Here is a 27,456-nt window from a genome sequence, read left to right as displayed (position 1 = left end):
GAGGCTCCAGCTAGATAGGAAAACGCTCGCAGCGAAATAGGTAACTTTTTTTAAGCTTTCTTTTCTTCTGTATCTTTCATAATCGAGTCCTCCCAAGTCCGATCACCCCCGCCCTTCTCACCAAGCACCTCAATAACTCCCTCGCACCCGAGCCTGGAGGGACATGCAGGTTGCTGGGCCCTCCCGCACACAAATCATGTTTCCTCCCTCTGAAAAGGCAGGGAAAAAACCTTCCCGGCAACTGGTCGCGCGGTCGGCTTAGCGGGCGTCAGCGGTGTCGTCTGCGCAGGCGCGGACGCCTGCGCAGAAGGGCCCGGGGAAACGGGTGGGGGGTGAAGAAGGGGCCGGCCTTCGAGCGACAGCGACGCAAGATGGCAGCCACCACGGGCTCGGGTGAGCTGGGGCGCCGGACCCGGCCTGCCGAGGGGGCGCGGGCTTGGGCCAGGGACTGGGGACCCGCAAAGGCCCTAGCAGCGGGACCAGGGCCTCTGCGCTGCCTCTGTCCGCTGGGCTCCGCGGCGGCGACCCTGGCGGCCAGAGTGGGGAGGAGGAGCAGGCGGTGGCCGGAAGCACGGGCGGGGGCCTGAGGGGCCTGTGGGCGGCGCGGCGGGGCTCACAGGCTTCCCCGGGCGGCGTGAGGGCCCTGTTGGGAGGAAGGACCCGGCCCCAAGGCAATGCTGAGCGGCCGGAGCTATCGAGGGGCGAGCCTAGAGGCACTCCTGAGGAGACGAGGCTGGCGGCTCTGGGGGAGATCCAGGGGTCCCCTAGAGGATAAGGAAGCGCCCCTAAATGGATGAGAGTCCTTTACCGGGTGATGGAGGTCCGAGTGAGGGGGTAGCCATCCTTGGGATGTCCGTTTGGCGGGGACTTCAGAGAACCCCTTAGGATGGATGGAAGGAGAAAACGATCTCAAGGGGGTGACCGAGGATCCTCCATTGGTTAAGGGGACGGCTCCAGCGTTAGTTTGGGGGATGGGGTTAGCCGAGGAAATCTCTATGTCGCTTGGAAAGGGGGCGTCTTGGCGTGGCTGGTTTTGGCGGAGCGGGGGGATTAAGGGCATTAGGACTGGCGAAGTGAGAAGGGAAAACGATCTCTCAGATTCCAAAGGGGAACGACCCCATCGTTATCAGGCTTTTCTTTGAGGAGACATGTTAGGTTTTAGGAGCCAAGCTCTGAGTGGGGCAGCGGTGGAAACTTTCGACATTGGGTGAATTGGAAGCCCTGGGGGTACCTGTTCGGTGCGGGAGGTCCACCGAGGGAAGCCACATGCAATGGTTGAGAGTGGGGGAAAGTTCAGAGATGTTTCTCTCCGAAAAGAAAAATCTCCTCTCTCGGGTGAGGGAAGCATACCCTAGTAGTGCCTGTTTTACGGAGACTGTCACTCCGTTCCACTCCTTTGGATGTTGGGAAAAGATAAGTGGGTTCAGCTCAGCAGTTCCCTATTGAGTGGATGGGTATGGGGAGAGGGACAAGTGAAATGAGAAGTCTGGGTGACTGGGGCAGGAAAGCTGAGCAAATCCCCATTTCCAGGATGCAGCAGAGGGAATAAGGGGGCTGTACTTTGGAGGAGGGGGAGTGCTCCCAGTCTCGTGTAGGTAGAGGGAAGCAGCATTTATTTTGAGACTGGATTCGCTGTTCTACACTCTTTAGATGGGCCAGAGGATCAGATTACGAAGAGTCCGTTTCCAAGTTAACGTTCCGCAAATGGGCATCAGGGGATGGACTCAGATGGCCTTCTTGAGGAGGTAGGGTGAGGATTAGCTGGGGGAGGTCCCCCAGAGACGCTGATTAGGTAAGAGAGAATCCAGAAGTGCAGGATTTGGGGGAAGACTCAGTGTCCTCCTTATGGAGAGGCGGCTGTACCTGTCGGCCAAGGAGGTCCTCTCAAATGCGGGGACGACGGGTGACCTCTGATGAAGCAGGCAGGGCCGCCAGCCCGGCTACTGAAATCCTCTGGCTAGTTAAGGCCACAGCATCAGCACTGTCAGGGGAGGTGACCTAAAGGGAAGGGGGCGATGGGAGTCCCGTCTTTCCGGGGCGATGCGCCTCCAGTGTCCCAGGGAGCCATCCTTGTCTGTTGCAGTGGCCGTGGAGGGGATTGGCTGTAGGGGTTCAGACCGAAGTGACCTGTCACAAGCTGCCTTTTAAACTTAAAGCAGTGGGGTCCTCCCGGGGGGCAGGGAGGGAGAAGACCACACATCCTTTTCCTGGAGTTTGGTTTCAGCTGGAATAGTGCTGAGTCAACTCGTCTTGCACGATACTGCCACAGAAGAGAGAGGCTGAGTCAGGCCAGCCTGCTGTGGGAAACTTCGCACCAGAATAGCACCCCTGTCAGGTTGCTAGGAAGTGAGGGGCACAGCGTGCCCGTGGCAGCCAGCGTTATGGTTGCGTTGCAGCTCGGCCCTGTGTGCAGGCACTTGAGATTGGCCACCTACAGTCCGGCTTAGCAGCTACTTGATTCTAACTTCTCGAGGCCCTGCCAGTTGATGATTGCTTCATAAATGCTACTGCAGTCAGATCAAACCTCATCGGCTGCTGTCCTAATGTCAAGAGCACTTGGCATGGTTTGGGTGACAAGGAGCAGGCTTCCAGGTGCTCCAACACGGGCTTCCCGAAAGTCCTTTGTCTGTTTATTCAACAGATGTTTATCGAGGGCCTGTTGTGTCCCCTTGTGAACGGTGGGTGAGAGAGACACAGCCCCTGGCCTTCAGGAGCTTCCACTCTAGTCGGGAAGAAAGCCGCCAAAGGAGTAAATAATGATTAAGGCAGTTTCAGATAGCAGTTGGCGCTACGAAGGAAATTGTGCGATGTGATCAAGAGCAGGTGGGGAGGTGATCTGGGAAGATGACATTTGAACGGTTGGAAGGGATGGCAGGAGCCAGCCCGACAGTGTGTATTGTAGGCAGGGGAGGCGGGGACAGTGAGTGCAAAGGCCTCATGGCAGGACCAAGCTCAGTGTCCTGAAAGAACAGATTAAAGGCCTTCCTGTGCAAGAGAGGCTTGCTAAGGAGATGAGTTGAAGAGCTCTAGCTGTGGATTTTATTAAGTGTGAGCGAGTGGTATGCATTAGGCCTTCAGTAACTGTTTGTTGAATGAATGAATGAACGAAGGAATGAACGAACGAACGAACGAGTCTTAAAAGGAGGGGAACGACACAATCTGGCCTGTGCAGAGTGCCAAGGGTAGAAGCAGAAGGGCCTTAGTTGGGTTAAACCAAAACGAATGTTCAGGCTTCTGCCCTCTAACCCTGAGAAGTCACTCAGGTTGGTCAGGGGCCCCGAGGCCTTCCTTAGGTTTAGAACCAGCCACCTGATTAACCTGTGCCCTCGTTGCCAGGAAACAGCTGGGAAGCCTGTGAGTTCCTGTAAAGGGCTGCCCTTCGTTTTCTTTTGGTCCAACACCTTGGCATCTCCCTTGGTTCTTTGCTGCATGAGTTCTGCATAGACCCTAGAGGGTGGTACCGTGAAAAGCCCCCGAGACTCCTTCAGGATGCCCGTGCTGTGGCGGGTGACTGCCTCCGTCGTGGCCAGGATTGCGGGACCTCAGGCCCTTGGCTGCCAGGTCCTTCGTCTCACCCAGCATCCCACGGGCTTCCCTGACAGTTGCCCAGCAAACCTGAGCGCCCCAAGAGTAACCCCTGATGGGGTGTGATTTTAAGTTTGCATAAGCTGGAGTGGCCTCCTCTACACATTCAGCATATGTGCAGACTTGACCATGTGGGCAGTGGGGGCTCAGGAGCCCTCCGTTCCATTCAGGGGTGTTCCCAGAGAGCTGGAGATGGCAGATGAGAGCCTGTAGTCCGGGAAGTTGGGCTTGGTCCTGTGTGTCTCGCTGTGTGAACGTCTTGTGCCGCTTGTGGCCGCCTGCCTCTTGTACAGCGTGGGCCCTGCGTTCGGGAGAACCGCTCACCTGCCTCACGCTCCGCTGGTGGAGGGGAAGTGCTGTGTTGGGCCAGTACGACCTGTTGCTCTCTTCAGGGATTCCCAAGGTTAATTGTGACGATTGTGACGTTCCCCTTCGTGGGAACTTTCGAACCGTGCTTTTCACTCCAGCACACGCTCTCTCTCCTGCCCCTTCCCTCTCACCTGAACTGTAGCTACAGTACTTTGATGAAGGTGGAATACAAAAGGTGAAGTCGGGAATCCTCTGTTTAATTCCGAAAGGCCCCAGTTGAAGGACAGAGCAGTGTATTTGGTGGAGTAAACGTTTAACACTAAACTACTTCAGAGTTTTCCGGGTAATTTGACTTCCCTGTTATGTCATCTCAATGCAATGCTCCACAGCCTAATGGGCTAACCAGGGAAAGTGCTGTCCCCACGTCATTGCTGAGGGAGATTGGTGGCTGAGCGGTGGCACTGAGACTAGAGCCCCGGGGTTTTGCTCCACCGCCCTCCCCAACCCTCTCCAGTGCCTTAGCAAAGAAACGGAAAGGCCTGGAGTTGGGCGTATGCCCTTCCTAGGTCTTGGGGTGTTTCGTTGATCTTGGTGAGAGAAAGGGCTTTATTGTCTTTTTTTTTTTTTTTTTTGAACGTTTTTATTTTATTTTTGGGACAGAGAGAGACAGAGCATGAACGGGGGAGGGGCAGAGAGAGAGGGAGACACAGAATCAGAAACAGGCTCCAGGCTCTGAGCCATCAGCCCAGAGCCTGACGCGGGGCTCGAACTCACGGACCGCGAGATCGTGACCTGGCTGAAGTCGGACGCTTAACCGACTGCGCCACCCAGGCGCCCGAGAAAGGGCTTTAAAGAGAAGGATCTGCCAGCTGCAGCAGGGTCCCTTGTTACAGGAACCCTGGCCACTGTTTGTCCCATTCTGGGTAACGTGCTGTCCTGTGAGCGTGAAGTCCACTTTTAAGGAAGTTCTTTCTTGTGCCTTATACTCAGTACCTCATACTCACTGGGCTTGGGGCCCCTCGTGTCACGTACGAAGCAGGACTTTGTCTTCTATCACGTGCAGGCCCTTCAGACTTCTTTTGAAAGAGCACTTCTGGGGCTGACTGTGTGCCAGACGCGGGTTTCAATTCAGTCAAATTAAATGATCTCAGTCCTCCCGGCAGCAATTTGAGACCCGTGTCTGTCCTGAAGGTGAGAAAATAGGCCCCGAGAGGGGAAAGGACTTGCCCGGGGCGCAGAGCCAGTGATGTGTAGAGCGAGGGTGCAGGGCCTGGGGCAGTTCTGCTCCAGGGCGCGTGCTCTCGGCCATATTCTCATTCTTCCAGCCCCCTTTGCCTTCTCTCCAGCCAGGCATCTCACATTCCTTCAGCCCCTCACAGGTCTGTTGACATTTCCAGCTCGGCCAAGTGTCTTTCACGGGTGGATAGTCGCGGCCCTCAGGTAGCATTCTTTCCTCACCCTTCCACCCACCCATCACAAGTCCAGGAGGTGTAACCCCACGAGAGATGCCCGATCCTCCTCTCCATCTCTACTCTTGCCATTCTTGCCCAACCAGCACCATCTGTCTCTCCCCTGGAAGACTGCAGAAGCCAGCTTCCGGTCCTGCCCTTTTCCAGTCCGTTCTCTGGAGGAGGCGCATGAACTCTTGCAGACCGAAAGCGGAAACCGCCACTCCCCTGCAGAAAGCCCTCAGAATCAAATCACCCTGCGCTTAGAATCAAGTCATGCTCTTTTCTGAGGCGCACACGGCCCTCTGTGATCTGGGTCTTGCCCACCCCCTGACCTCATGTGGTATCACGCACACCTCTGCTCCTGCTCCGACCCCTTTGGGAATGCTCTGCCCCCACATCTTCACGTGATTGGCTGCCTCTTGTTCTTCAGGTCTCCTCTCTCCAGAAAGGCCATCCCTAACGACCCCCATTCGGTGTAGTCTTTTGAGTCATTATCACATGTCTCCTCTGTCCTTCTAAAGCACTCACCTTGGGGCACCTGGGTGGCTCAGTGGGTTAAACGTCCAACTTCGACTCAGGTCATGACCTTGTGGTTCGTGATTTCAAGCCTCACGTCGGGCTCTGTGCCGACAGCTCAGGGCCTGGAGCCTGCTTCGGATTCTGTGTCTCCCTCTCTCTCTGCCCCTCCCCTGCTCGTGCTCCTATGTCCTCGGCACCCAGCATAGTCCCTTTCCCTAACATAGTAGGTGCTCGGTAAATATTTGTTGACTGTTGCAGTGAATTAATCAAAGGTCTCACCTTGATGTGGCCAATATGTAAATTTGACAGATTTTGGAGGAACAGTGTGTCTGATAAGACAGAAGCAAAAGTGACTGACTCTTCAGCTTTTCAAAAAGAAAAGCCCTTGTCCTGATTAGTTGGTATTTCTAAAGGGACTTTAGCATAGACTTAACTCTGTCCTCTCCTTCCCTAACTGTCCCGACACACTTCCCACATCTTATTCTTTGTCTCTACCCCTGTCAGAAAATCTGGTCCTTGTCCCTGGCCACCCTAGTGTCAGAGAAACACAAGGTCTCGTAATTTGTCACCAGCTGTCGGTTGTCCCATTGTGTGGACTGTAAAGATAGATGGCCACTGTTTCTTCCCCTGGATTGGCAGTTCTTAAGTGTGCATCCGCATCACCAGGATTGCTTGTTCAATTGCTGGGCTCCACCCTTAGAGTCCCAGATCCAGGAGTTCTGTAGTGTGTTGTAGTGTTCTGGGATGGGGCCTGCGAATTTACATTTCTAGTGGGTTCCCAGATGATGTATAGGCTGCAGGGCTGGGGACCATACTCGGAGGACCATTGCTGTAGAGGAGAGAAAACACCTTCTCTGGGCAGGCACTAACTAGGGAGCCAGACTGCACTGGCCAGTTGCTCAGGAATAAAAGTTACCCGCTGCCAACTTTCTGTCTACTTTTCAGGAACATTGAAGCTGGTGCATCACCTTCCAGGCCTCCTTATTTTCCAAGACAGAAGCAGCACCAGACTCCTAGCTCAGTTCACTATCTTCTTAAAATAGGCAACCAAACCAGTTTTAACTGGCAGCTTTCAGGAGAAACCTGTGAGGCTTGGTCAGGCCAGGGTTTTCCAAGATTGCATGTTGTATAATAGCAGCTGCTTGGTGGCCGTGATTTTCCCAAAAGATGTTTTAAAGGGCTTCAAATCCATTTCGTGCCACAAATATTTTAATAGGTGGCTGTGTTTCATATTACTGCATTAAATGTTTTACTATGACATGGTATAAAACCCTATCAAATATTCATGCTTTTTCAACCTGGTTGTCATATTTTCTTTGTAATATCCTGCAGCTGCTGACTTTTCAGTTTATATTTAGCCGGGAGAATAACTGGCTGACTTTCGATACTGACACAGATCCAGGAAAAATCCTTCTGGAAAGAATTCTGAAGTAACAGGAACAAATATTTTCTTTTTAAAAATCTTGGATTACTGTGGTATTTTAGCACCTTGGTGAAGTTATCTTAACATTTTCATGTTAACTTTTTAATAGTTTATTAAGATTAGTTAAGAGTTCATTTTTACATCCTCTGTATTGCCCCTTGAAGCTGTTTCTCCAGCTGTCTTTTGGTGTCAGATTCACACAGATATTAGGAATCTTAAGATTTAGGTTGATTCAGTAGATTAAAAAGCCATAGCAATTAAACATATATTAGAGCATTCTTAAGTTTTTCTGATCTGTTATGCTTCAGTTCTTCGGCATGTGTGGATTTAATTTTTAAATATATTCACTGAAGAAGCACCTGGGTGGCTCGTTCAGTTAAGTGTCCATCTGTTGGTTTTGGCTCAGGTGATGATCTCACAGTTCATGAGTTCAAGCCCTGCATCGGGCTTTGAGCTGACAGCACAGAGCCTGCTTGGGATCCTCTGTCTTCCTCTTTCTGTGCCCCTTCCCTGCTCGTGCTCTCTCTCAAACATAAATAAACATTTAAATATATTCAGTGAAATCCTATGTTAAAATTAGTGTATCATGATTTTAAGCTTATACTCTCCATTTGGGATGGGATGAAGTCCTAACTTATGACTGGTGCACTCACAAGGTCTATAGGATCCATCCATCCATCCATCCATCCATCCATCTATTTATTTATTTATTTATTTATTTATTTATTTATTTAGTATTTTATTTTTAAGTAATCTCTACCCGACATGGGGCTCAAACTCACAGCCCCAGGATCAAGAGTCACATGGTTTACCGACTGAGCCAGTCAGGCACCCCTGAATTCCACCAATATTTGGATTTATATCCCTGGATAGGCCCTGAAGTTCTAGCACTAGGGCATAGTCAGGCCATTTGGAGTTGAGTGTGCTTGCTTTGTAGAAAATACTGGTGTAATAACTTCATACACAGTTTCTATGGTTTAGAATATCAGTAACATGCTTTCATATATGTTTTCTGAAACAAAGTTCATTTTGTAGTGAAGAATCCTTTGACTTGTGTGGTTTGGGTAAAAAACCAGTTTTCCTTCATTTAAAAAAAATGTAGGTTTCCCTGAAAGTATCTATTATACTTGATTTAAAAAAGCTAGTTATCAATTTTTACTGATCTCAAAAGACGTTAGGTATCTCCGTTACATGGTAGCAGTGTTCAATGTCTTGGCCACATAGACCATGTTAGAGTTTCCGGTGGGAAAGGAAGAGTTGGGGGCTCAGTTGGTTGAGCGTCCACCTCTTGACTTTGGCTCAGGTCATGAACTCCCAGTTTGTGGGATCGAGCCCCACATCGGACTTTGCGCTGACAGTGCAGAGCCTGCTTGGGATTCCCTCTCCCTCTCCCTCTCCCTCTCCCTCTCCCTCTCCCTCTCCCTCTCCCTCTCCCTCTCCCTCTCCCTCTCCCTCTCTCTCCCTCCCTCCCTCTCTCTCTCTCTGCCCCTCCCCTGCTGACACTCTTCTTTCTCATAATAAATAAATAAACAAACAAAAAGGGGAAGGAAGAGTTGGTACTGTTTCTCCAATCAGGAAATGTTTATTAAGTACCATTATATGACAGGTAACATAACAGATTCAGGGGAGGCAGGGTTGAATGAGTCACAGCTCTAACTCAAGAAGCTCCAAGAGTGAGTCAGACAATAAAAAGGAAATAAAATAAAATGTAAAGAAAAAGAAAAGGCCCGGCACAGACATTGTGTGAGGGTAAAGGTACGTGAGAGAGGGGTGCTTGACAAGACCTCTGTAGACTGCCTGGTTTTCTAATTTAAGATTTGTATTTCTTCTCAAGATCATTCAGAATTCAATGTGTAACTTTCCTTGGGCTACTGAAAATCCATACTCAGCCCCTTTGATAATCTTTATGATGTCAAGAATTTCTTTTAATAGTGCTATGAGTGTTTCTGTGCTGTATTTTCAGAAATAAACAGAGTTTCAGAGTTAGGCTTTTGTGACATCGAACATTATTCATTCTGAAGTAAGATCCCTTGCTAGCACCCAGCCACCCATTCATTCATTCAACAAGCATTTGAGTGCATACTCTGGCAAGGCACTTCTTGAGGGGTTGGAGATTTGGCGTGAACCAAAGAGATGAAGCTTTGCTCTCGTGAAGCTTATTTTTGTTCAGATGGGGAGAGACAGTAAACCACTAATGAAGTAGAAATGAATATATTTAGGGGCACCTGGGTGGCGCAGTCGGTTAAGTGTCCGACTTCAACCAGGTCACGATCTCACGGTCCGTGAGTTCGAGCCCCGCGTCGGGCTCTGGGCTGATGGCTCAGAGCCTGGAGCCTGTTTCCAATTCTGTGTCTCCCTCTCTCTCTGCCCTTCGCCCGTTCATGCTCTGTCTCTCTCTGTCCCAAAAATAAATAAACGTTGAAAAAAAAAATAAAAAAAAAAAAAAAGAAATTAATATATTTAAAATGTCAAGTGGTAACAAGTGCTGTGAAGAAAAAAAAAGCAAGATGGAGCACCTGGGTAGCTCAGTCTGTTAAGTGTCCCACTTTGGCGCAGGTCATGATCTCACAGCTCGTGAGTTCGAGCCCCACGTCAGGCTCTGTGCTGACAGCTCAGAGCCTGGAGCCTGCTCCGGATTCTGTGTCTCCCTCTCTCTCTGCCCCTCCCCCCCACACACTCTGTCTCTGTCTCTCAAAAAATAAATAAACGTTAAAAATGATTTTTTTAAATAAAAGGCAAAATAAGGCAATGGAAGTGGCTGAGTGATGGAAGTGAACTTACTTTGAAAAGCTAACTGTGGAGACTAGACTGCAGGTACAGGCCAGGTAGGCTGAGCAACCAGTTAAGAAGCGGAGAGGGCATGGACTGCAGGGATCATAGTGGAGATGGTGAAAATGGGCCACGTTTGGAATACATCTGGAAATGGGTTGGGTATAGGGTGTAAGGGAAAGAGTTCTCATCTCGACTCCCAAGATTTTTGGCCATAGCAATCTGGTAAATGTTTGTGCCACATACTGGGATTGAGGAGTGGGTCGTTTTTGTGTTTTTCTTTTTAAAAAAAATTTTTTTTTTCAACGTTTATTTATTTTTGGGACAGAGAGAGACAGAGCATGAACGGGGGAGGGGCAGAGAGAGAGGGAGACACAGAATCGGAAACAGGCTCCAGGCTCTGAGCCATCAGCCCAGAGCCTGATGCGGGGCTCGAACTCACGGACCGCGAGATCGTGACCTGGCTGAAGTCGGACGCTTAACCGACTGCGCCACCCAGGCGCCCCCGTTTTTGTGTTTTTCGAGGAGTACAAGGCAAGTTCTGTTTGGAAGTGTTTTTAGAGTCTTAGTAGCCATCTAAACGGAGATGTCAGGGAGGCTGTTAATTGGAAATGTAAATTGGAAAGTCTCCAGCCTCTTTGGTCTGGGTAAGTAAGACCGCTTGGGGATGGCTAAGTAGAGTAGACGGAAAGGCCGAGGGCTACGGGCTCTGCCCTGAGGTCAGGCAGGCAGTATTCGGAGGTCAGGGAGGTGCAGCCAAGCAGCCAGGGAGGTAGGACGAGGGAAGCCCAGGAGTTGCCACTGGAGCTCCAGGAAGTGGGGGTGGGAGCTGAAAATTTGGCCAGAGGGTGCTCCTGGTGCCCCTGACCAGAGTGGTTTCGGTGGGTGACTAGGTGGAAAGGGCTGATTGGAGTAGGTGCAAGTAAGGTGAAGAATGGCAGGCAGGGAATCAGGACAGCCCTTTTGAGGTTTTTTGCTAAGAAGGAACAAAGAAATGTGATGGTAACTAGAAGGGATATGGAGTCAAGTGAGGGGGTTTGTTTTGTATTTTATGATCTGTGATACAATGTGCCAGTGACGGTGACTCGATAAAAAAATTACTCCGCCAGATATTACACACACTGCTTTACAGGTTTTATCTCATTGATTCTTCCTTGCCACCCATAGAGGCAGAGAGTGACGGCATCCCCGTTTTGCTAAGGCTCAAGGTAACTGGTAAAGTCGCACAGCTAAGGTTACGAGGAAGCTGTGGACTTGATCTGGACTTGATCCCAGATCTGTGCTCTTAATCCTCTGTGGAAAGATCGTAGAATTTTCTCTAGAGTACACTCTGATTCTTTTTTGTGGGAAATAACTTAGCCATTGCTCTGACGAGCATTTAGAAAATAGAATGGTGGGGCGCCTGGATGGCTCAGTGGGTTAAGCATTTGACTTCAACTCAGGTCCTGATTATCTCATGGTTCCTGAGTTCGGGCCCCACGTCAGGCTGTCTGCTGTCAGCACAGAGTCTGCTTCGGGTCCAGTGTCCCCCTCTCAGTGCCCCTCCCCAGCTTGTGTGTGCTTTCTCTCTCAAAAATAAATAAAACATTAAAAAAGAAAAAAAAAAAAAAAGAATGGTATGGGGTGCCTAACTGATTCAGTCATTAGAGCATGCGACTCTTGATCTTGGGGTTGTAAATTTGAGCCCCACGTTGGGTGTAGAGATTGCTTAAAAACAAAATCTTTTTAAAAATAATAACAAATAGAATGATAGACCAGGTATTCTCATGATTGTATGTGTGTGACATCTAAAAATAATTTATGTCATTTATACCATGCGAGGAAGCATGGATGACTTAGTGCTTTTTTTTTTTAAGTTTATTTATTTATTAGAGAGAGAGAGAGAGAGAGAGAGCACACAAGTTGGGGGGGGGGGGGCGGACAGAAGGGTAGACAGAGGATCCAAAGTGGGCTCCGTACTGGTTGCAGAGAACCCAGTGTGGGGCTCAAACCCACAAACTGCAAGATCATGACCTGAGCCAAAGTCGACTCTTAACCAACTGAGCCACCCAGGCACCCTGTATTTATTTTTTATAAAATGGGGTTTGCATACCTTTTTATTCTCTCCCCCACCCCAATTTTGGATTTATCAACAAGTTCTTATGCAAAGCCTGTTTTCATGTCACGTTGTAAAAATGGGAACTGCTGCCATACTCATGCAAATTGATATGCACCGCCTTAAATCTCTTAGCATTCCTCTGTTTCCCACCCCCTGGGCCTATAAGAAGTTGATTAGATGTTCTGTCCCAGTATTTGCTCCAAGCAAATGCTTCTGGCTCTGCATCCTGAGGTGAATGGTTGCACAGCCCTCACCTGGCCTCTGATCCTTCACAGCCCACCCTGAACATTACCCGGGAGATTCGCTTTATCTCTAGTCCTACTCAGAGTCTTGTAGCTCCCGCCGGTGCTCCTGAGGATAAAGTCCAGTCCCTCTCCGTCCCACCTTTGTAGCTTTCGTCAAATTCAGAGGGGCCTAGGACCCCTCAGAGGTAAAACAGAACAAAACAACAAAACCATTGTTCTGTGATAGGTTATATTTCTGTCATCCAAAGTTTTGATGCTGTTCTGTTTCATTGAACTTTGTGTATATCTTGTTTCCATAGTGAGACTTTATACTCCAGTCGGGAGACTTCTGTTTTTCTTTCATAGTCGCTATAAAGGTCTAGCGTGGGATTGGATAAGTGTTGGATGTTATTGCACAGAAAGAAAGTTGTGTACATATATGTTACTGACATTCATATATAAGGAAATTCTGACAAGCAGGTAAAAAGCCTGGAAGAGAGAGAGAGAGAATCCCAAGCAGGCTCTGCACCCTCCACGGCGCACAAACCGTGAGATCAGGACCTGAACCCAAGAGTCGGATGAGTAACTGACTGAACCACCCAGACTCCCCCTAGCAAACTTTTAATTACAGTCCTGAGACGTGTGGATATTTTGCCTGAAGTGTGGAGTAGCTCAGTTTTACGCATGTTAAACATGGTGAACCCCAAATGGTGCCTTACCAAGTAGAGTTTAGTAAACCAGCTAACCGGGTGCTAATCAGCCCCTTCTGTTTAAATATCAGAAAAACTAAATGAACCACTCCATAGTTTTATAATTTCCGATTTCTGCTAGCTGTCGTTATTCCCCAAACTCTGCTTTTAGTCAGCTCTTGAGTGAAAATAAAAGTTTATGTCTTAGTAAAATAAATTCAAGGTAACAGTGCTGTTTTAGAGCTATAGTTTGTGGACTTGAACTCTTCAATATTTAGCTAAATAAAGGTCAACAGAGTACTGCACCCGCTGATGCCAGATTTGCCCAGTGTTTATCAATCTCACCCTTCTGACAAAAGAAAGGGTTTAAAATATTCTCTAAGCTAAGTCTAGGATGTTAAAGATCAGAGACTTTTTTTAAGTTACTTACTATTTATTTTTGAGAAAGAGAGAGTGGGAGCAGGGAAGGGGCAGACAGCAGGCTCCGTGCTGTCAGTTTAAGAGCCCAAGCATCACAGAGCCTGACGTGGGGCTCGAACTCATGAAACTGTGAGATCATGACCTAAGCCGAAATCAAGAGTCGGACGGATGCTCAACTGATGGAGCCACCCAGGCGCCCCAGGATCAAAGAGATTCTTGAGAACAATTCGGTGACCCCCAAATGTTGTAAAATGGTGGTCCATAAGCTGAATCGGACCGACAGATACTTGGCCAGAGCAAAGGAGTGACTGCGCCCTTTAGACAGACATGTATTTTCCAGCTCACCTGAGTTCTTAACACTCCCGTTTTAAGCCAGCCATTAAAGAGAATTTGTAAAGCCATACCACTCTTCTCACTAATTTTCTTTTGTTCTTTGGAAAGTGTAGTTCTTTCATAAGGTATGTTATTTATCTCAACACATGATGGTTTGTTGTGCTTAGTTGTAAATGAACTTTCTAAAAAATTTTCAGTTTTATTTTTTTATAAGTTTGTTTATTTTGAGAGAGAGAGAGTGTGTGTAACTGGGGGAGGGGCAGAGAGAGACAGTCCCCAGCAGGCTTGGCGCTCGCTGTCAGAGCAATCCCACCAACCTGAGCAGAAATCAGGAGTCGGATGCTTAACTGACCTGAGCCACCAGGCACCCCTCTCAGTTGTAATTTCTAATTTGGCAAATATCAGTAGCTATAACCCACGTAAACAGAGGCTCTTTGAAGTCTTCAGTGACTTTTAAGAGAGTATATAAAGGGGTCTTGAGACCAGAAAAGTTTGTGAACTACTGTTCAAATGGAATGAATGCTTATTGTAATTAATCAGCATGTAGGGCAGTTTTCCCATGTTTATATGTATGTTCCAGCTCCCACTTGGAATGTTTTGTGACTACCTAAAAGATACTGGCCAATATAAAGTTTTGATTTTTTAAACTGTTTCTGATGCCTGATTTATAACTTGAAGCAAGTTGAATGATCCTATAATATCAGTACTGCAGTAACCACAAATTGCACCGTCCTGTGTGGTACTCCATTACTGTTCCAAATGCTAACCTTATTCCTTATTTGTTTGGTTCAATTGTGTATGCGGGCTTTAACGGAATTGTCTGATCCAGTAGAAAATGGCTGTTGGAGGGGCGCCTGGGTGGCGCAGTCGGTTGAGCGTCCGACTTCAGCCAGGTCACGATCTCGCAGTCCATGAGTTCGAGCCCCGCGTCAGGCTCTGGGCTGATGGCTCGGAGCCTGGAGCCTGTTTCCGATTCTGTGTCTCCCTCTCTCTCTGCCCCTCCCCCATTCATGCTCTGTCTCTCTCTGTCCCAAAAATAAATAAACGTTGAAAAAAAAAATTAAAAAAAAAAAAAAGAAAATGGCTGTTGGAAGTATAGGATTAACCAATATGATGGTTTTCCCTATTTCACAAGTAGATGTCAAACATGCGAAAAATATAACTCGAATTCACTATCTGTTTGAAACTAACGTAATGAGCTTGCAACGTTTAGGAGTCCCTAATCAGACCTAGTTGTTAATGAAGGGGTAACGTTTCCAGCCATAAAGTTTTGCTAACATTTACAAGAGAAATAGTCATACCAGAAATAGTTAATCCAGCCTGATTTATTTATTTATTTTTTAACCTTTATTTATTTTTTTTGAGACAGAGAGAGACAGAGCATGAACGAGGGAGGGTCAGAGAGAGGGAGACACAGAATCTGAAACAGGCTCCAGGCTCTGAGCTGTCAGCACAGAGCCCGACGCGGGGTTCAAACTCATGGACCGCGAGATCACGCCCTGAGCCGAAGTCGGCCGCTTAACCGACTGAGCCACCCAGGCGCCCCTAACCCAGCCTGATTTAAATAACCGGACACAAGAAGGCACATTTTTCATCTTGCCAAAAAGAGCAACTTAAAATAGAGGTCACACGTGTAGCTTCCCTTCATTAATAGCTATGGAAGCTGTTGTACTTTGCCATTGTTCATTTGGCCTGAACAGGTTTTAATATTAAAAAAAACATGGTCTATTTACTTAAAATTACTCACTTAGGAAATACTATTAAATGAGATTCCTAGTCTCAGAGGATCCTTGTTCCTTATTGCAGTCAGGGGTCATATAACTTAAGCCCTGAGAAGTTAAGGGAGCTTGACGGATATCTGGAGAAAGATGTTCCAAGCAGAGGGAATAACAGATGCTGAAGCCCAGTTGTAGAACCTTGTCTAGAGTATAGTTCGCATAGTTCCTTAAATGTTTTATTTTGTAAATATCAAGATCATGGTAGAAGAAATGGGGATGGGGATTAAAGAATACAGTCATCATGATGAATAAAGTAAAATGATTTAAAAAAAGAAAATCTAGAAAAGGAGGGGAGTCGCCCATAATCCTTGCACCTAAAGAGAACCACTGTTACCATCTTGGTCTCTAACCTTTCCAACTTTCTTAAGCTTCTTAAAACGTCACCGAGCATCTGTATTCGTTTACTAGGGTTGCCATAACACAGTACCACAGACTGGATGGCTTACACAACAGGATTTAGCCCAGGAGGCTAGAAGTCCAAGATCAAGGTGTCAACTGGTCTCATTCTTCTGAGACCTCTCCCCTTGGCTTGCAGATGGCTGCCCTCCCGCTGTGTCCTCACAAGGTCTCTTCTCCATGCACTCGAGCATCCCTGTTTTCCTTTGTGTGTCTAAATTTCCTCCTCTTATAAGGATACCAGTCAGATTGGATTAGGGCTCATCCTAATGGACTTGTTTTAGTATATATATATATATATATATATATATATATATATATATATATATTTTAAGAGTTTTTGGGTTTGTTTTTGGGGGGGTTTTGGTTGTTTTTGGGAACTCCATACGCAGCAAGGGGCTCAAACTCACAACCCCAAGATCAGGAGTTACATGCTCTACCTTCTGGGCCAGCCAGGTGCCCCAGTGGACCCATTTTAACTTAATCACCTCTTTGAAGGCCCTATAACCAAATACTGTCACACTCTGAGGTACTAGCGATCAGGGCTTCGACATACAAATTTGCAGGGACACAGTTCAGCCTACTACGCCATCTTTGATATTCGCCAATCTCCCTGACATGATTGTGTGTTCTTTTGGTATGTTCATCTTCATTAGTGCAGGCTTGTAAATTAAACAATAGTAATAGCTGTAGTTCTACACAATGATTCCCCCTCCCCCCTCCGCTGCCCAGCCAAAATAGTGAGGATTATTAAAGATTTAGATTTAGGGGAGCCTGGGTGGCTCAGTCGGTTAAGCGGCCGACTTCGGCTCAGGGCGTGATCTCGCGGTCCATGAGTTCAAGCCCCGCGTCAAGCTCTGTGCTGACAGCTCAGAGCCTGCAGCCTGTTTCAGAATTTGTGTCTCCCTCTCTCTGACCCTCCCCCATTCATGCTCTGTCTCTCTCTGTCTCAAAAATAAATAAACGTTAAAAAAAAATTAAAAAAAAAAAGATTTAGATTTAACTCTCTCTGGATGAAAGACATTGCATTGTCTGGCTTTTTGCTTATAATGTCACAAACATCCTTTAATTTTGTGTTTGCTAGGGAACACAATCCAGTATAGCTGAATAATCCAGTTGACTATGTGGATGGAAAACGCCAGTATTTTCCAAATGAGCCATTCAGCTATGCTTTCAGGTTTATTCTGTTTCCTCTCAAATACCATCTGTGTTACTTAATATTACCTTCAGCCAGCTGAGTCTTCGCTTACATTTACGTTAGAAGGAAATTGTTTTCACCATCATTGTACCTGGGAAGTTAGTATAACATGACTTGCCTTAAAGTATTCCTAAAAATCAACACGTGACAGGGCGCCTGGGTGGCTCAGTCGGTTAAGTCTCCCAAGTCCTGATTTCAGCTCAGGTCATGAGATCAAGCCCTTCACAGGGCTCTGTGCTGACAGCCTGCTTTGGATTCTCTCCCTCCCTTGCGCGCGCGCTTTCTCTCTCTCTCTCTCTCTCAAAATAAGCAAACATTTAAAAAAGAGAGGTGGCCTGACTGCAAAGTGAGCGCTCACGTCTGTACCCACCTAAAATCCTCTACCGCCCTTGGCAACTCCCTCCCACTTGCTCAGACAGAAGCCTGGGAGCCACCATCATCGGCTGCTCCTTCGTGCTTCTCAGGCAATCTGGCAGCAAATCTTACCGGCTTAGGACCCCCCCCCCCCCCCATATCTGGAATTGTGCTACTTCTCACTACCTTCACTGGCTCAAGCCGGTATTTTCCTTTGCCAGGATAATTGCAGTAGGGCCCGGCTCCCTTCGCTGTCTTCTGCACACGGCAGTCAGAGGAAGCCTATTTGAAAAAGCAAGTCAGATCCTGTGCCCCCTGTGTTCAGAGTTCCAGTGGCTTCTCAGGCCAGTAATAGTTGGAGCCCTTAACCGTCTACTGCTTTTCCAAGTCACTGACTCAGATTTAGCTGAGTTGGAATCTCGCTGCTCTTCGGCACTGCAGGCAAGATCCCACCTAAGGGTCTTAGCACTTGGCTGTTCCCTCTACTTGGAAGACTCTCCTCGGCTGTGCAGAGGCACTGCTCCTTCCCCTCGGCTCTTTAGCCATGACACCTGGTCGCAGTGAGGCTTTCCTTGATCCCCCCCATTGAAAATCCTAGCTCCTCCCCCATTACTCCTGCTCCGCGACACCACAGGCTGTCGCGCTACGTGATAATGTATTTTTGTTTTGTCATTATGTGGTTCCCCCTAGAATGTAAGCTCCGTGGGGGCAGGCGTTTTTGTTTTGTTTACTGCTTGTCCCCCCCATTGCCTAGAAAAGTGCCTGGCCTCTAGCAGATGCTCAAGTATTTATTCCAGTCGAACCAATAGTAGCGGGAGTCCCACCTTGGGAAACACTGAGATATACTGGGAACACCTCCCAGGCTGGAGTCCCTCCAGTGGGCTTTTCTCCAGAGTTATGTGGTAAGTGCTGCTCAGTTACCTCTGGGAGTCTGGCCGGTTGGGGGCTCAGCATTTAAGGCAAATTTAAGGCAAGCTTGGAACTTGCCTGAATTTGAAGCTTTTTCCAGAGGTAATAGTTCAGATGCCAGGGAGAAAGGTAGGAGGAGAGAGAAGCCGGCAGGATCGGTTGGGAAGGCATCCCTGGGAGAGTTGCTTAGTGTCCCTGCCCTCCCCCAACCTCGTCCCCCACCTGGCCCCAGTGCTTCGGCTCTGTTCCGGAAAACACCCAGAAATGGCCGAAGCCTCAGCCTGAACTCAGGTATCGTGGCTTGAAACTTATGGGATGGGTTTGTGTGGTTTCTTCCCTGAGCTACTTACCAGGCTTTGGGATTTTTGGAAACGAATCAGAGAACTAGCCACCCTCTTTGGGCTTTTTCACAAGAGAGAAACCATGGCTTGAATAATTGAAAATTTTATCCTTGGCGCCTTCAGGTGACTCTTAACTGATCAAGAGGACACCGTTTTGATTTCATGCGGCCACGGCGGCTGTTCCTCCTGAGGTAGTTTGAGAGTCTGTTCCAACAAATGAGCTCACCCTTAGCCTCAGAAATGCATGATAAGAGCAAAATGAAAGGAATAGCCTCTTCCCTTCCAAGGCACTTCGTATTCATGATACTGATACTGATGGTTTTCAACTGTCGTGGACCCAAATTGATCAACATTTAGACACGTAAACTCTCGATGAAGTTTATCAAAGCTACGGAGGTGGGGGGTGGGGTGTCTCTCCAGGCTGGGTTCAGTCGTCGCTTCACCTGTAACAAAACCACGTGCCCCTTCCTGTGGTTACTCTGGTCGGTACCGGAAGCCCTGGGAACAAGTTTAAGGGACGACGACTTTCGGCCTTTTTTGCATGTTAGCATCTGTATTTCCACGGAGTAATAACGAGCAGCTAGATCTAGGCTTACAGGTTCCCCTGGAGTTGCTAGTATCTTGAATTTCTTTCCATTTATTTTAGGAGTAAAAGTCCCTCGCAATTTTCGACTGTTGGAAGAACTGGAAGAAGGCCAGAAAGGAGTAGGAGATGGCACAGTTAGCTGGGGTCTAGAAGATGACGAAGACATGACACTTACAAGATGGACAGGGATGATAATTGGGCCTCCAAGAGTAAGCGTCGAGCTACGGCTATAAATGTCAATGTCTTAAATTCACTGTGCCTCCTTTTAAGAAATATTAGCCTTATCACGGAAAAAGCTCACCAATGGTATATTTTCTGAAATGTGGCTATTCTTTTTTGACCAGTTTCAGTTTATATATTTGAACCTCCTCTGATGCTGTTTAATCCCTCCACATGGTAAGCAAAAACCTGTTTAGACTCCTAGTGTGAATTTACATGACAATGTAGACAGTGAGGTTTGAGGTAATTGCACCCTCAGATGTAGTTTAGAACAAACTCTGGGGCTTATCAGATGACAAGGCTCCAGATACAGCCAGGGTTCTGAGAAGACCTGGTCGAAACAAACTTTGGCCTTCACAGTTGTGGTTTTCATTCACTGTGTCCCAGGTCGGGACCCATGCACCCATATCTTAATTCATCGGGCTGTTCAGCAAAGGCTTCTTGCCTGCCTGGTTGGCTCTGGTCTGTTCCAGGCACTTTGAGACCCAGAGGCCTTTGTGAAGAAGACCGTGACAACGGGGATGAGAAAACTGACCTCTCCTTTAGAGTTTCGTGATTTGTGAGAGTTCCCAGGCTTCACAGTGCCAGCTGACTTTGTTTTAGCATACATAGTGAAACCCCCAAGAAATGTCATCTAACTCTCATGAGAACCTGTTGTTAGGTTCTCCTGTAGTTAGGTTCAGCCTCTGGTTGCATTTGTTTTACAGGTGAGGAAATAGAGAAATGAAGTTCCTTGCCCAGAGTCATGTAGCTGCTAATGCCCATAGGGGTCCTGGCTCCAGACTCTGTGTTCCTAACCACTGTGCTACATTGTCTCCCCGCTGCTTAGATTGTGAGTTTTCCTCTGTTCCCATTTGAGAATCACATGGGGTGTTAAGCAGTCAGTTAACGTAGGAGCGAAGAAATAGATTCCTGCAATGTGACGCTTGTTGCAGACAATAGGAGATTCTGCCTGAATGGAGCAAGACCTTTCCTTCTTCTGCTTGTGCTTCAAGATGCTGGTGCTCTCCTTCTTCTCACTGCGTGCCCAGGCCCTCCACCAGCTCTGTGGGGAGTAGGAAGACACGTGGGATGTGGTCCCGGCTGGAACAAGGAAGAGGGCCATGCTCACTAAGTGTTAGGACCATCTGATGTTCATCTTGGACCGTCATAAACACCGATGGTGAATGGCTAGCTTTGCCGTTCAGCGTTACTTGTTGAGTCATTTTTGACCCTGTACTTTTGGTTTTTTGGGTTTTGAAAACCTATCCAATTTACTGTTTTTACTCATTTGTTTATCTTTTTTTTTTAATCTCTGAAAACCAGGATTTATGGATCTATAAAATACTGGGGGAAGCCTGATCTAGAAAGCTAGTTTCTTCATGGAAATCATTTCTCGTTGTCTCTGAGAGTCCACTGCGTGGTTGACAGCTTCCTTCACTACATCTCTTCTCTTCCTGAGAATGGGTTAGGTTTCTCGAGGATGAGAATTATTCTTCCCTCCCCCTTACTCTCCAGAGCACCTGGAGATGACTCAGAATCAAGTAGTTGTTCAATAGATTTATTAATCAACCGACTGATTTTTAGGTTCTAACAAAGTAAGAATGAACCAATGTACAACATTGAGAATCTACTAAATACTGCTGAGTTTCACAGTGAAACAATGAATGAACAAAATGAACCACCAAATCCCATTGAAAATATTCTGTTCTACCTACAATACCCTGGATGACCCTGAGTTTCACTTTAGTGATTTCCGTAGGGAGCTGGCTTGCAGTGAGTGGCTGCGGTACGCACAGTGCCTGCCTTCCACACATTCTTTTTTCTTTTTTCTCTTTTTTTTAATAACAGCTTTATTGAGGTAAAAATTCCTATATCCTAGGATTTGAAAACTGTAGAATACACCTTTAAACTGTACAGTTCAGTGGTTTTTATCATATTCAGAATTGTGCACCTGTCAGTAATTTCAGAACATTTCGTGACTCCGGAGAGAAACCTCCCCCATCAGCAGTCACTCCCATTCTGTCTCCCGTCCCCATCCCTCCCCTTTGACAGCCTTTCATTTACTTTTTGTCTCTGTGAATTTGTCTCTTCTGAACATTTCATATAAATGGAATTACACAATATGTGGTCTTTTGTGACGAGCTTTTATTTAGCATGTTTTCAAGGTTCATACATGTTACAGCACTTACCAGTAGCTCATTCCTTCCTATGGCTGAATGACGTTCCATTTTGTGGATAGACCACATTTTCTTCACTCATTAATTGATTGACAGACATTTGAATTTTTTCCATATTTTGCCAATTATGAGCAATGCTGCTATGAATTTTTGTGTATAGGTTTTTGTGTGGACATATGTTTTCATTTCTCTTGGGCATATACCTAGGAGTGGAACTGCCTGGATCATATGGTAACTTTATGTTGAACATTTTAAATAACTGTCAGACTATTTTCCAAAGCGGCTGCACCGTTTTATATTCCCACCCAACAGTACATGAGGGTGTTGTTTTCTCCACACCCTCACCAACGCTTGTTATTGACTTTTTTTTTTTTCTTTTTTTTATCCCTGTCATTATGCTTGCCCTGGATCCCCAAGGTTAAAAGCAAAGTTGTAAAGGGAACTGTGTGCTTCTGGGTGTTTCCTATGACCGGTCTATTTTATGACTAGCATCCCTTATACAAGGGATAAACTGTGACTTTGCAATATCAACATAGTTATTAGTATCTAAATAGAGCACTTGAGTAACTTATCTCCCTGTTGTATTTTTGCTGCTGTATGACTCAACAAGAAAATCTTCCATCAAAAGTGGTCCAGCAAAAAAAAAAAAAAAAAAAAAAGTGATCCAGCAACTCTAGGAATTTACTCTGCTCTTTTTAATGTGTTGCCCAAAGGCCTCTATGTACAAAATTATTGAATGCAGCATTTTCAGTAGTAGCAAAATATTGGAAACCACCTCAGTGTCTTTCAGCAGACCATAGTATGTACTGTTGAGCTGTTGAAACACAGGAGCCAGATTTATGTGTGCTCAACTGGAACGCTTTCCATGATATTTAAGGGCGAAAAGGAAGGTACAAGGCAGCATAGAATATGCTGCCACTGAGGAGGTGGGGGAGAGCAGGTCATACATATACTGTGTTTACAGTACTTTTGGAAGAACATAAAAGAAATTGGTGACAGTGGTTGCCTTCTTCAAAAGAGATCTAGCTGGCTGGGGCCAGCGTGGAAAGGAGGCTTATTTTTTTTGCCATTTTCCTTTTTGTACTTTGAGTTGCTTTAAAGTTTCTCATCCAAGTGCCATTTGCAAAATTCTGACATAATGTCCAACTGTCTCCAACAGAGAACAGGTTACAGAGTGGCCAGGTTACAGAGCAGTTTCTCAGCCTGAGCGCCATTCACATCTTGAGCTGGATCCTTCTTTGTTGCGGGGCTGTCTTGTGCATTGTAGGGTCAGCAGCACTCCAGGTCTCTGCTCACTAGCAGAGTAGCACCTCTGTCCTCCAGTTGTGACAACCATTGATGTCTCCAGATGTTGGGGTGGGGGGCTGGGCAGAAATTGCCTGGGTTGAGAAACACTGTTATGCCTCTGGAGTTCTCCAAGATAATGTTTTTGTGCGTGGTTAGAGCCTGGGTGTGTGTTCATACACGTGGTTAGAGCCTGGGTGTGTGTTTATACACGTACTTCTCTAAAAGTCCCTACACATGCTTAAGAACGAAACATAATTACACAAGTGTGTGAACTAAAAGAAGACTGAGCCTTTCCCCCATTTCATTATACTCCCCACAGACTGTGTGTGTTCCTACTGGCTTTTGCTTTTGGGTACACAAACATAAATGCATATCCTTTTTAATAAAAATGAGACCTTGCTCTACACAATGTTTTGCAGCTTCGTGTTTTTCACATAACAGATGGTGGAAGTCTTTCCATATCAGTGCAAGTTGATCTGTCTCTTTTTAAAAAGCTTTATGTGACATGTATGATACGTGAATATATCCTCATAAAAATTCTCAAACAATACAGAATATGTAAAGGAAGAAGTTTACTTTGTTCCCCTTAACTCTTTGTGTCAGGAAAAGAGAAAACCATGCTAGGTATTTCAAGAAAGCTAATTTAATAAAGGAAGGTGATCAAATTGGTGTTGGACTGCAAAAGCAGAAAAGGCACAGTGTGGGAGCACAGAGCTAATGCAGCAGGAAACAGTAACTTAGCCCTGGGGCCAGGAAGACTTGGGGGGCACGGGCCCGTCAGAACCAAGCACCTGGAGGAGTGGTCCCAGGAGGCAGTGAAAATGCTTGGGGACATTAAAAGACGCTAGAAGTCAGAGCAGCTCTCAATGTCACAATGAGGGGCTCATGTAGGCTGACATGGCAGGAAGAGAAATCTAATGGACAGGAACAAGTGCCTCCTTTCTCCTTTGTATTTTACATTAGATGATTGTGTGGTTAACTTGACAGTTTAGTCTTTAGGTTGAAGAATATTCAGGTGGTGCCGGCATTAAGTCAGAGAAATGAATAATTAATGTCACCTGAAGATGGGTCCAGTGGCTTGCTCAGAAGGATACCCTGGTGGCCGGTGGGAAGAGGGAGAGGCTTGGTACGAAGGAAGGTTGTGTCTCATCACTGTCTGGAGGGGTGTTTTGCAGGTGCCGGTTTAAGCTCTAAGCCCACCTTTCTCAGCTCTGCTTTGAATACTGGGGCCAGGACTCTGCAAACTACATTTTTCCTTTGTCAGCTGGTGCTCTATTGGGTTCCTCCAATCAGGGACACAGGAGAGCACCTGAAAGGCAAGAAGAAGGGCCTGTTCTGTCAGAGCCACTCTGGTAATGGCCCTTCATCCCAGCATCAGCAGTGGGTCTCAGCCTCCATCCAACTCGAGGGGGCGCTCCCAGAGCTGGCCCACAGTGCCTCCTCAGAGGTCTGGGTTCAGCTGTGGAGACCTGTAACCCTGAGCCTCTAGGTCTGAAAAACTGGCTTATTCCCTCTGTTCCCCCAGCCAAGGGACACCACTGCTTTCTGCCTGTTCCCTCTGTGTTAGCTCGGATCCCTTTCTGCCTTTTCAGTCCAGTGACACCTGTTTAACCACTTCCCTATATTAAATTCTCTGTTAAAGTACCTAGTGCGGTATCTCCCTTCCTGCCATATCCCCGCTTTCCAGATTAACTGGGAGCAGCATTCAGTACCTCCCCCCTCACACCTCTTCCTGTGCATTTTCCTTCCCATCTTCAGAGCCACTCCATTAAGGATTTCTCACCTTTTAAAGGGCCCACCGCTCGTTCTCACATAGCATGTGCCCACCTTGTGCATCACACATAACTTGTGTATACCTGCGTCAGATTTCAACTGAGGAGCAGTTGTCTGGTTGACCTGAATCACCTTTTTATATACTGAGATTTTGTCATTTTGCTTGTTTTTGCAGTCAGTACCTTTTCCTTTTCTCATGTATCATACAGTTTAAAGATAAATTTTATTTCATAATACTTCTAGGCTTAAAGAAAAGGTGCAAAGGTAGTATGGAACGTTCCCATGTGTTCCCCTCCCCCCCCCCACCTTTCCCTGTTGTTAGCATCTTATGTTGGGATAGTACGTTTGTTACGACCAGTGATCCAGATACGGATGGCTTACTGTTAACCAAAGTCCATATTTTATTCAGGTGTTCTTAATTTTTACCTTGTGTCTATTTTCTGTTCCAGAATCCTATTCAAGATACCACATTATATTTTGTCATCCTGTCCCACAAGGGTGGCTGTGGCTGTGACAATTTCAGGTTTTTCTTGTTTCTCTTGCCCTTGACAGTTTTGGAGAATACTGGTCAGGTGTTTTGTAGAATGTCTGTATTGGAATTTATCTGATGTTTTTCATCATGATTAGGCTGGGATTATCTCCTGTATATAGTTTAGGCCCAGGAGAAGTTTGTAATCTCTAGGCTCTGGGCTCGTAGTGTCTAATGCATGAAACAACCCGTGTGCACATTCACATAGCCACACTTGGAGGGAGGTGTCTGCCTGCTTTTATAGGATGTACCTATTCTGCACCTTGATCTGTACCAAGAGCCACGTCTTGGCAGTCTTTGTCTGGGCCTCAGTCTTTGAAAAGACGACAGGGTACCCGATTTTATGAATATGCCGAATTTGTTGAGTCAGTCCCTTGCAGGTGGACATTTTGATTGTTTACAGTTATTTTTGCTGTTGCAGACAGTGTTCCACATTTTTGTGCATAAGTATGAGTCTGCCTGTAGGAAATACCTAGAAATGGCTTTGCTGGTTTAAGCTTGCGTGTTTCTCATTCTGATAGGCACTACCAAATTGCCCCATAAAGCTCAAGCCATGTCAACAAGGTGGAAAGCGTTTCATGATCAAACGATGAATCTGGAACAGTGTTCCTCACAGAGGTACCATGTTCTAGCACCTCTTGGGGCACATTTCCTTTCTTCAGTGAAACCTTTAGCAGGTCCCTGGAGCACTAGTAAACAGAACAAAAGAAGAAAACCAGAACCCTGTTTTCTACAAAAGTCTTGCTTTGGGCTTTTTAATGACCCTTCTGGTGTCTCTGTGTTCACTTGACTTGAGGCATTTTTTTCGTGGGTTTCAGTGAAATTGCCAGTTGAATGTCAATGGTCAGGAATTTAGTATTTCTTTTTTGCTTTCTAGGAAGTGCGTCACAGAATGCCTATTTTTAAATTAGACTTGATAGTGTCAAGAGCTACGAGATTTAATGTATGGAATAATCAGAAACCTGTTACCAAGCTGTCCACCTTCTTAACCATTTTGATGTCGTTGTTAATAGAATGATTAGTAAAAGTATATCGAGGCTGATAAGCTGTAAAACGTTCTCACAGGTGAATAAATTGATGCATCAGAAACTCCAAAATGTAGATCCAATATTTTAAAAAGACTTACTTTGATAATTACCACAAGCCCATGCCCCCAGGGACTATTCTGTATAAGAGATTCTGTCTTTCAATTGTGTGACAAACCATTGAGCATGAATGCTGGACACATCCAGAGATGAACTTGGGCTCATACAGTTAACAGATATTGCTGAGTGAGTAGTTGCTAATGAGACCATGCTGGATGCTAAGGATAGACCTTTTATCGTATTTTCCATAAGTCCCTTTGGCTTCCTTCTTGTGTTTACTGATTTTTTTTTTTTTTTTTAACTTGTAAAGAGCAATATTCAAGTCCAGGAACATTTGAGTACCAATTCGGTTGAGGCCCCTGCCCTTCTTGTTCTGAGTTTTTCGAAGAAGGTCTGACATGAGACTTCAGATGGGGAGTCAGGAAGACTTCTGAGAGGAAGGTGCCCTTGAGCCAAAGAGCTAGGATGGACGCAGAGGCGCAACCAGTTTCGGGGCCCCAAGGTGGAGAGAAGTTGGGGCTAGATGGGGCGAAGAATAAAAAGAGAGGAAGGCAGGGGTGCACAGCAGGGTCTGACCCAGGAACATGGGCTTCCTTCTCGGGTCACTAGCAGCCACTGGAGAGGTTAGGCCAGCCGGGCCACTTCTTGCTTTTGGAAGGTCAGTCAGGCTGCTATGTGGAGAGCAGATTGTAGGGGGAGCAAGAGAGCAGAGACCAGGGGTGCTTGAGAGGAGGTGCGTGGTGGAGGGAAGCAGGTGGGTGTGGAATCTCTCTTGGAGGTGGAAGCTGAGACTTTTCTTGTGATTGGAAGGTAAGGGGTAAGAGAAAAGGGAATTCTAGGTGGCTGCCAGGTTTTGCTTTATCTGATGGCTAGATGGTGGTGCCACGTACAAGGGAAGAAGAGGGGAAGAGCAGGTTGAGTGAGGGTAGGTGGAAATCCAGAATTGAGTTTAGGTTTGTCACAGTTTGGAGTCCCTGTTACATGGATGTGTAAGGTTCCTGTGGGGATATTATGAATGCCTT

At 46.6% G+C, this 27,456-nt stretch overlaps 1 protein-coding gene across 5 annotated transcripts in view; it reads left to right on the top strand.

Annotated features, from left to right (window-relative positions):
• Positions 1–284: 284 nt before the first annotated feature.
• Positions 285–27,456, top strand: part of UBE2V1 (ubiquitin conjugating enzyme E2 V1) — a 31,727-nt gene continuing 4,555 nt past the window's right edge. The window contains exons 1-2 of one of the 5 annotated variants that reach the window (XM_025932044.2): positions 285–393; positions 19,443–19,591. In XM_025932044.2, coding sequence (XP_025787829.1) covers positions 372–393; positions 19,443–19,591 — 171 coding nt within the window. In that variant the 5' untranslated portion in view covers positions 285–371. Of the gene's footprint in view, positions 394–774; positions 821–1,652; positions 1,746–18,967; positions 18,988–19,442; positions 19,592–27,456 lie in introns of those variants that run through there. The other 4 variants (XM_086702472.1, XM_086702473.1, XM_025932047.2 and 1 more) reach the window with 4 other exon arrangements.

The sequence above is a fragment of the Puma concolor genome, chromosome A3, assembly GCF_028749965.1.
Source record: "Puma concolor isolate L17-30 chromosome A3, mPumCon1.1.hap2, whole genome shotgun sequence".
Lineage (NCBI taxonomy): Eukaryota > Metazoa > Chordata > Mammalia > Carnivora > Felidae > Puma > Puma concolor.
The sequence above is the reverse complement of the archived record's forward strand: the minus strand, read 5'-3'. Positions and strand labels throughout refer to the sequence as shown.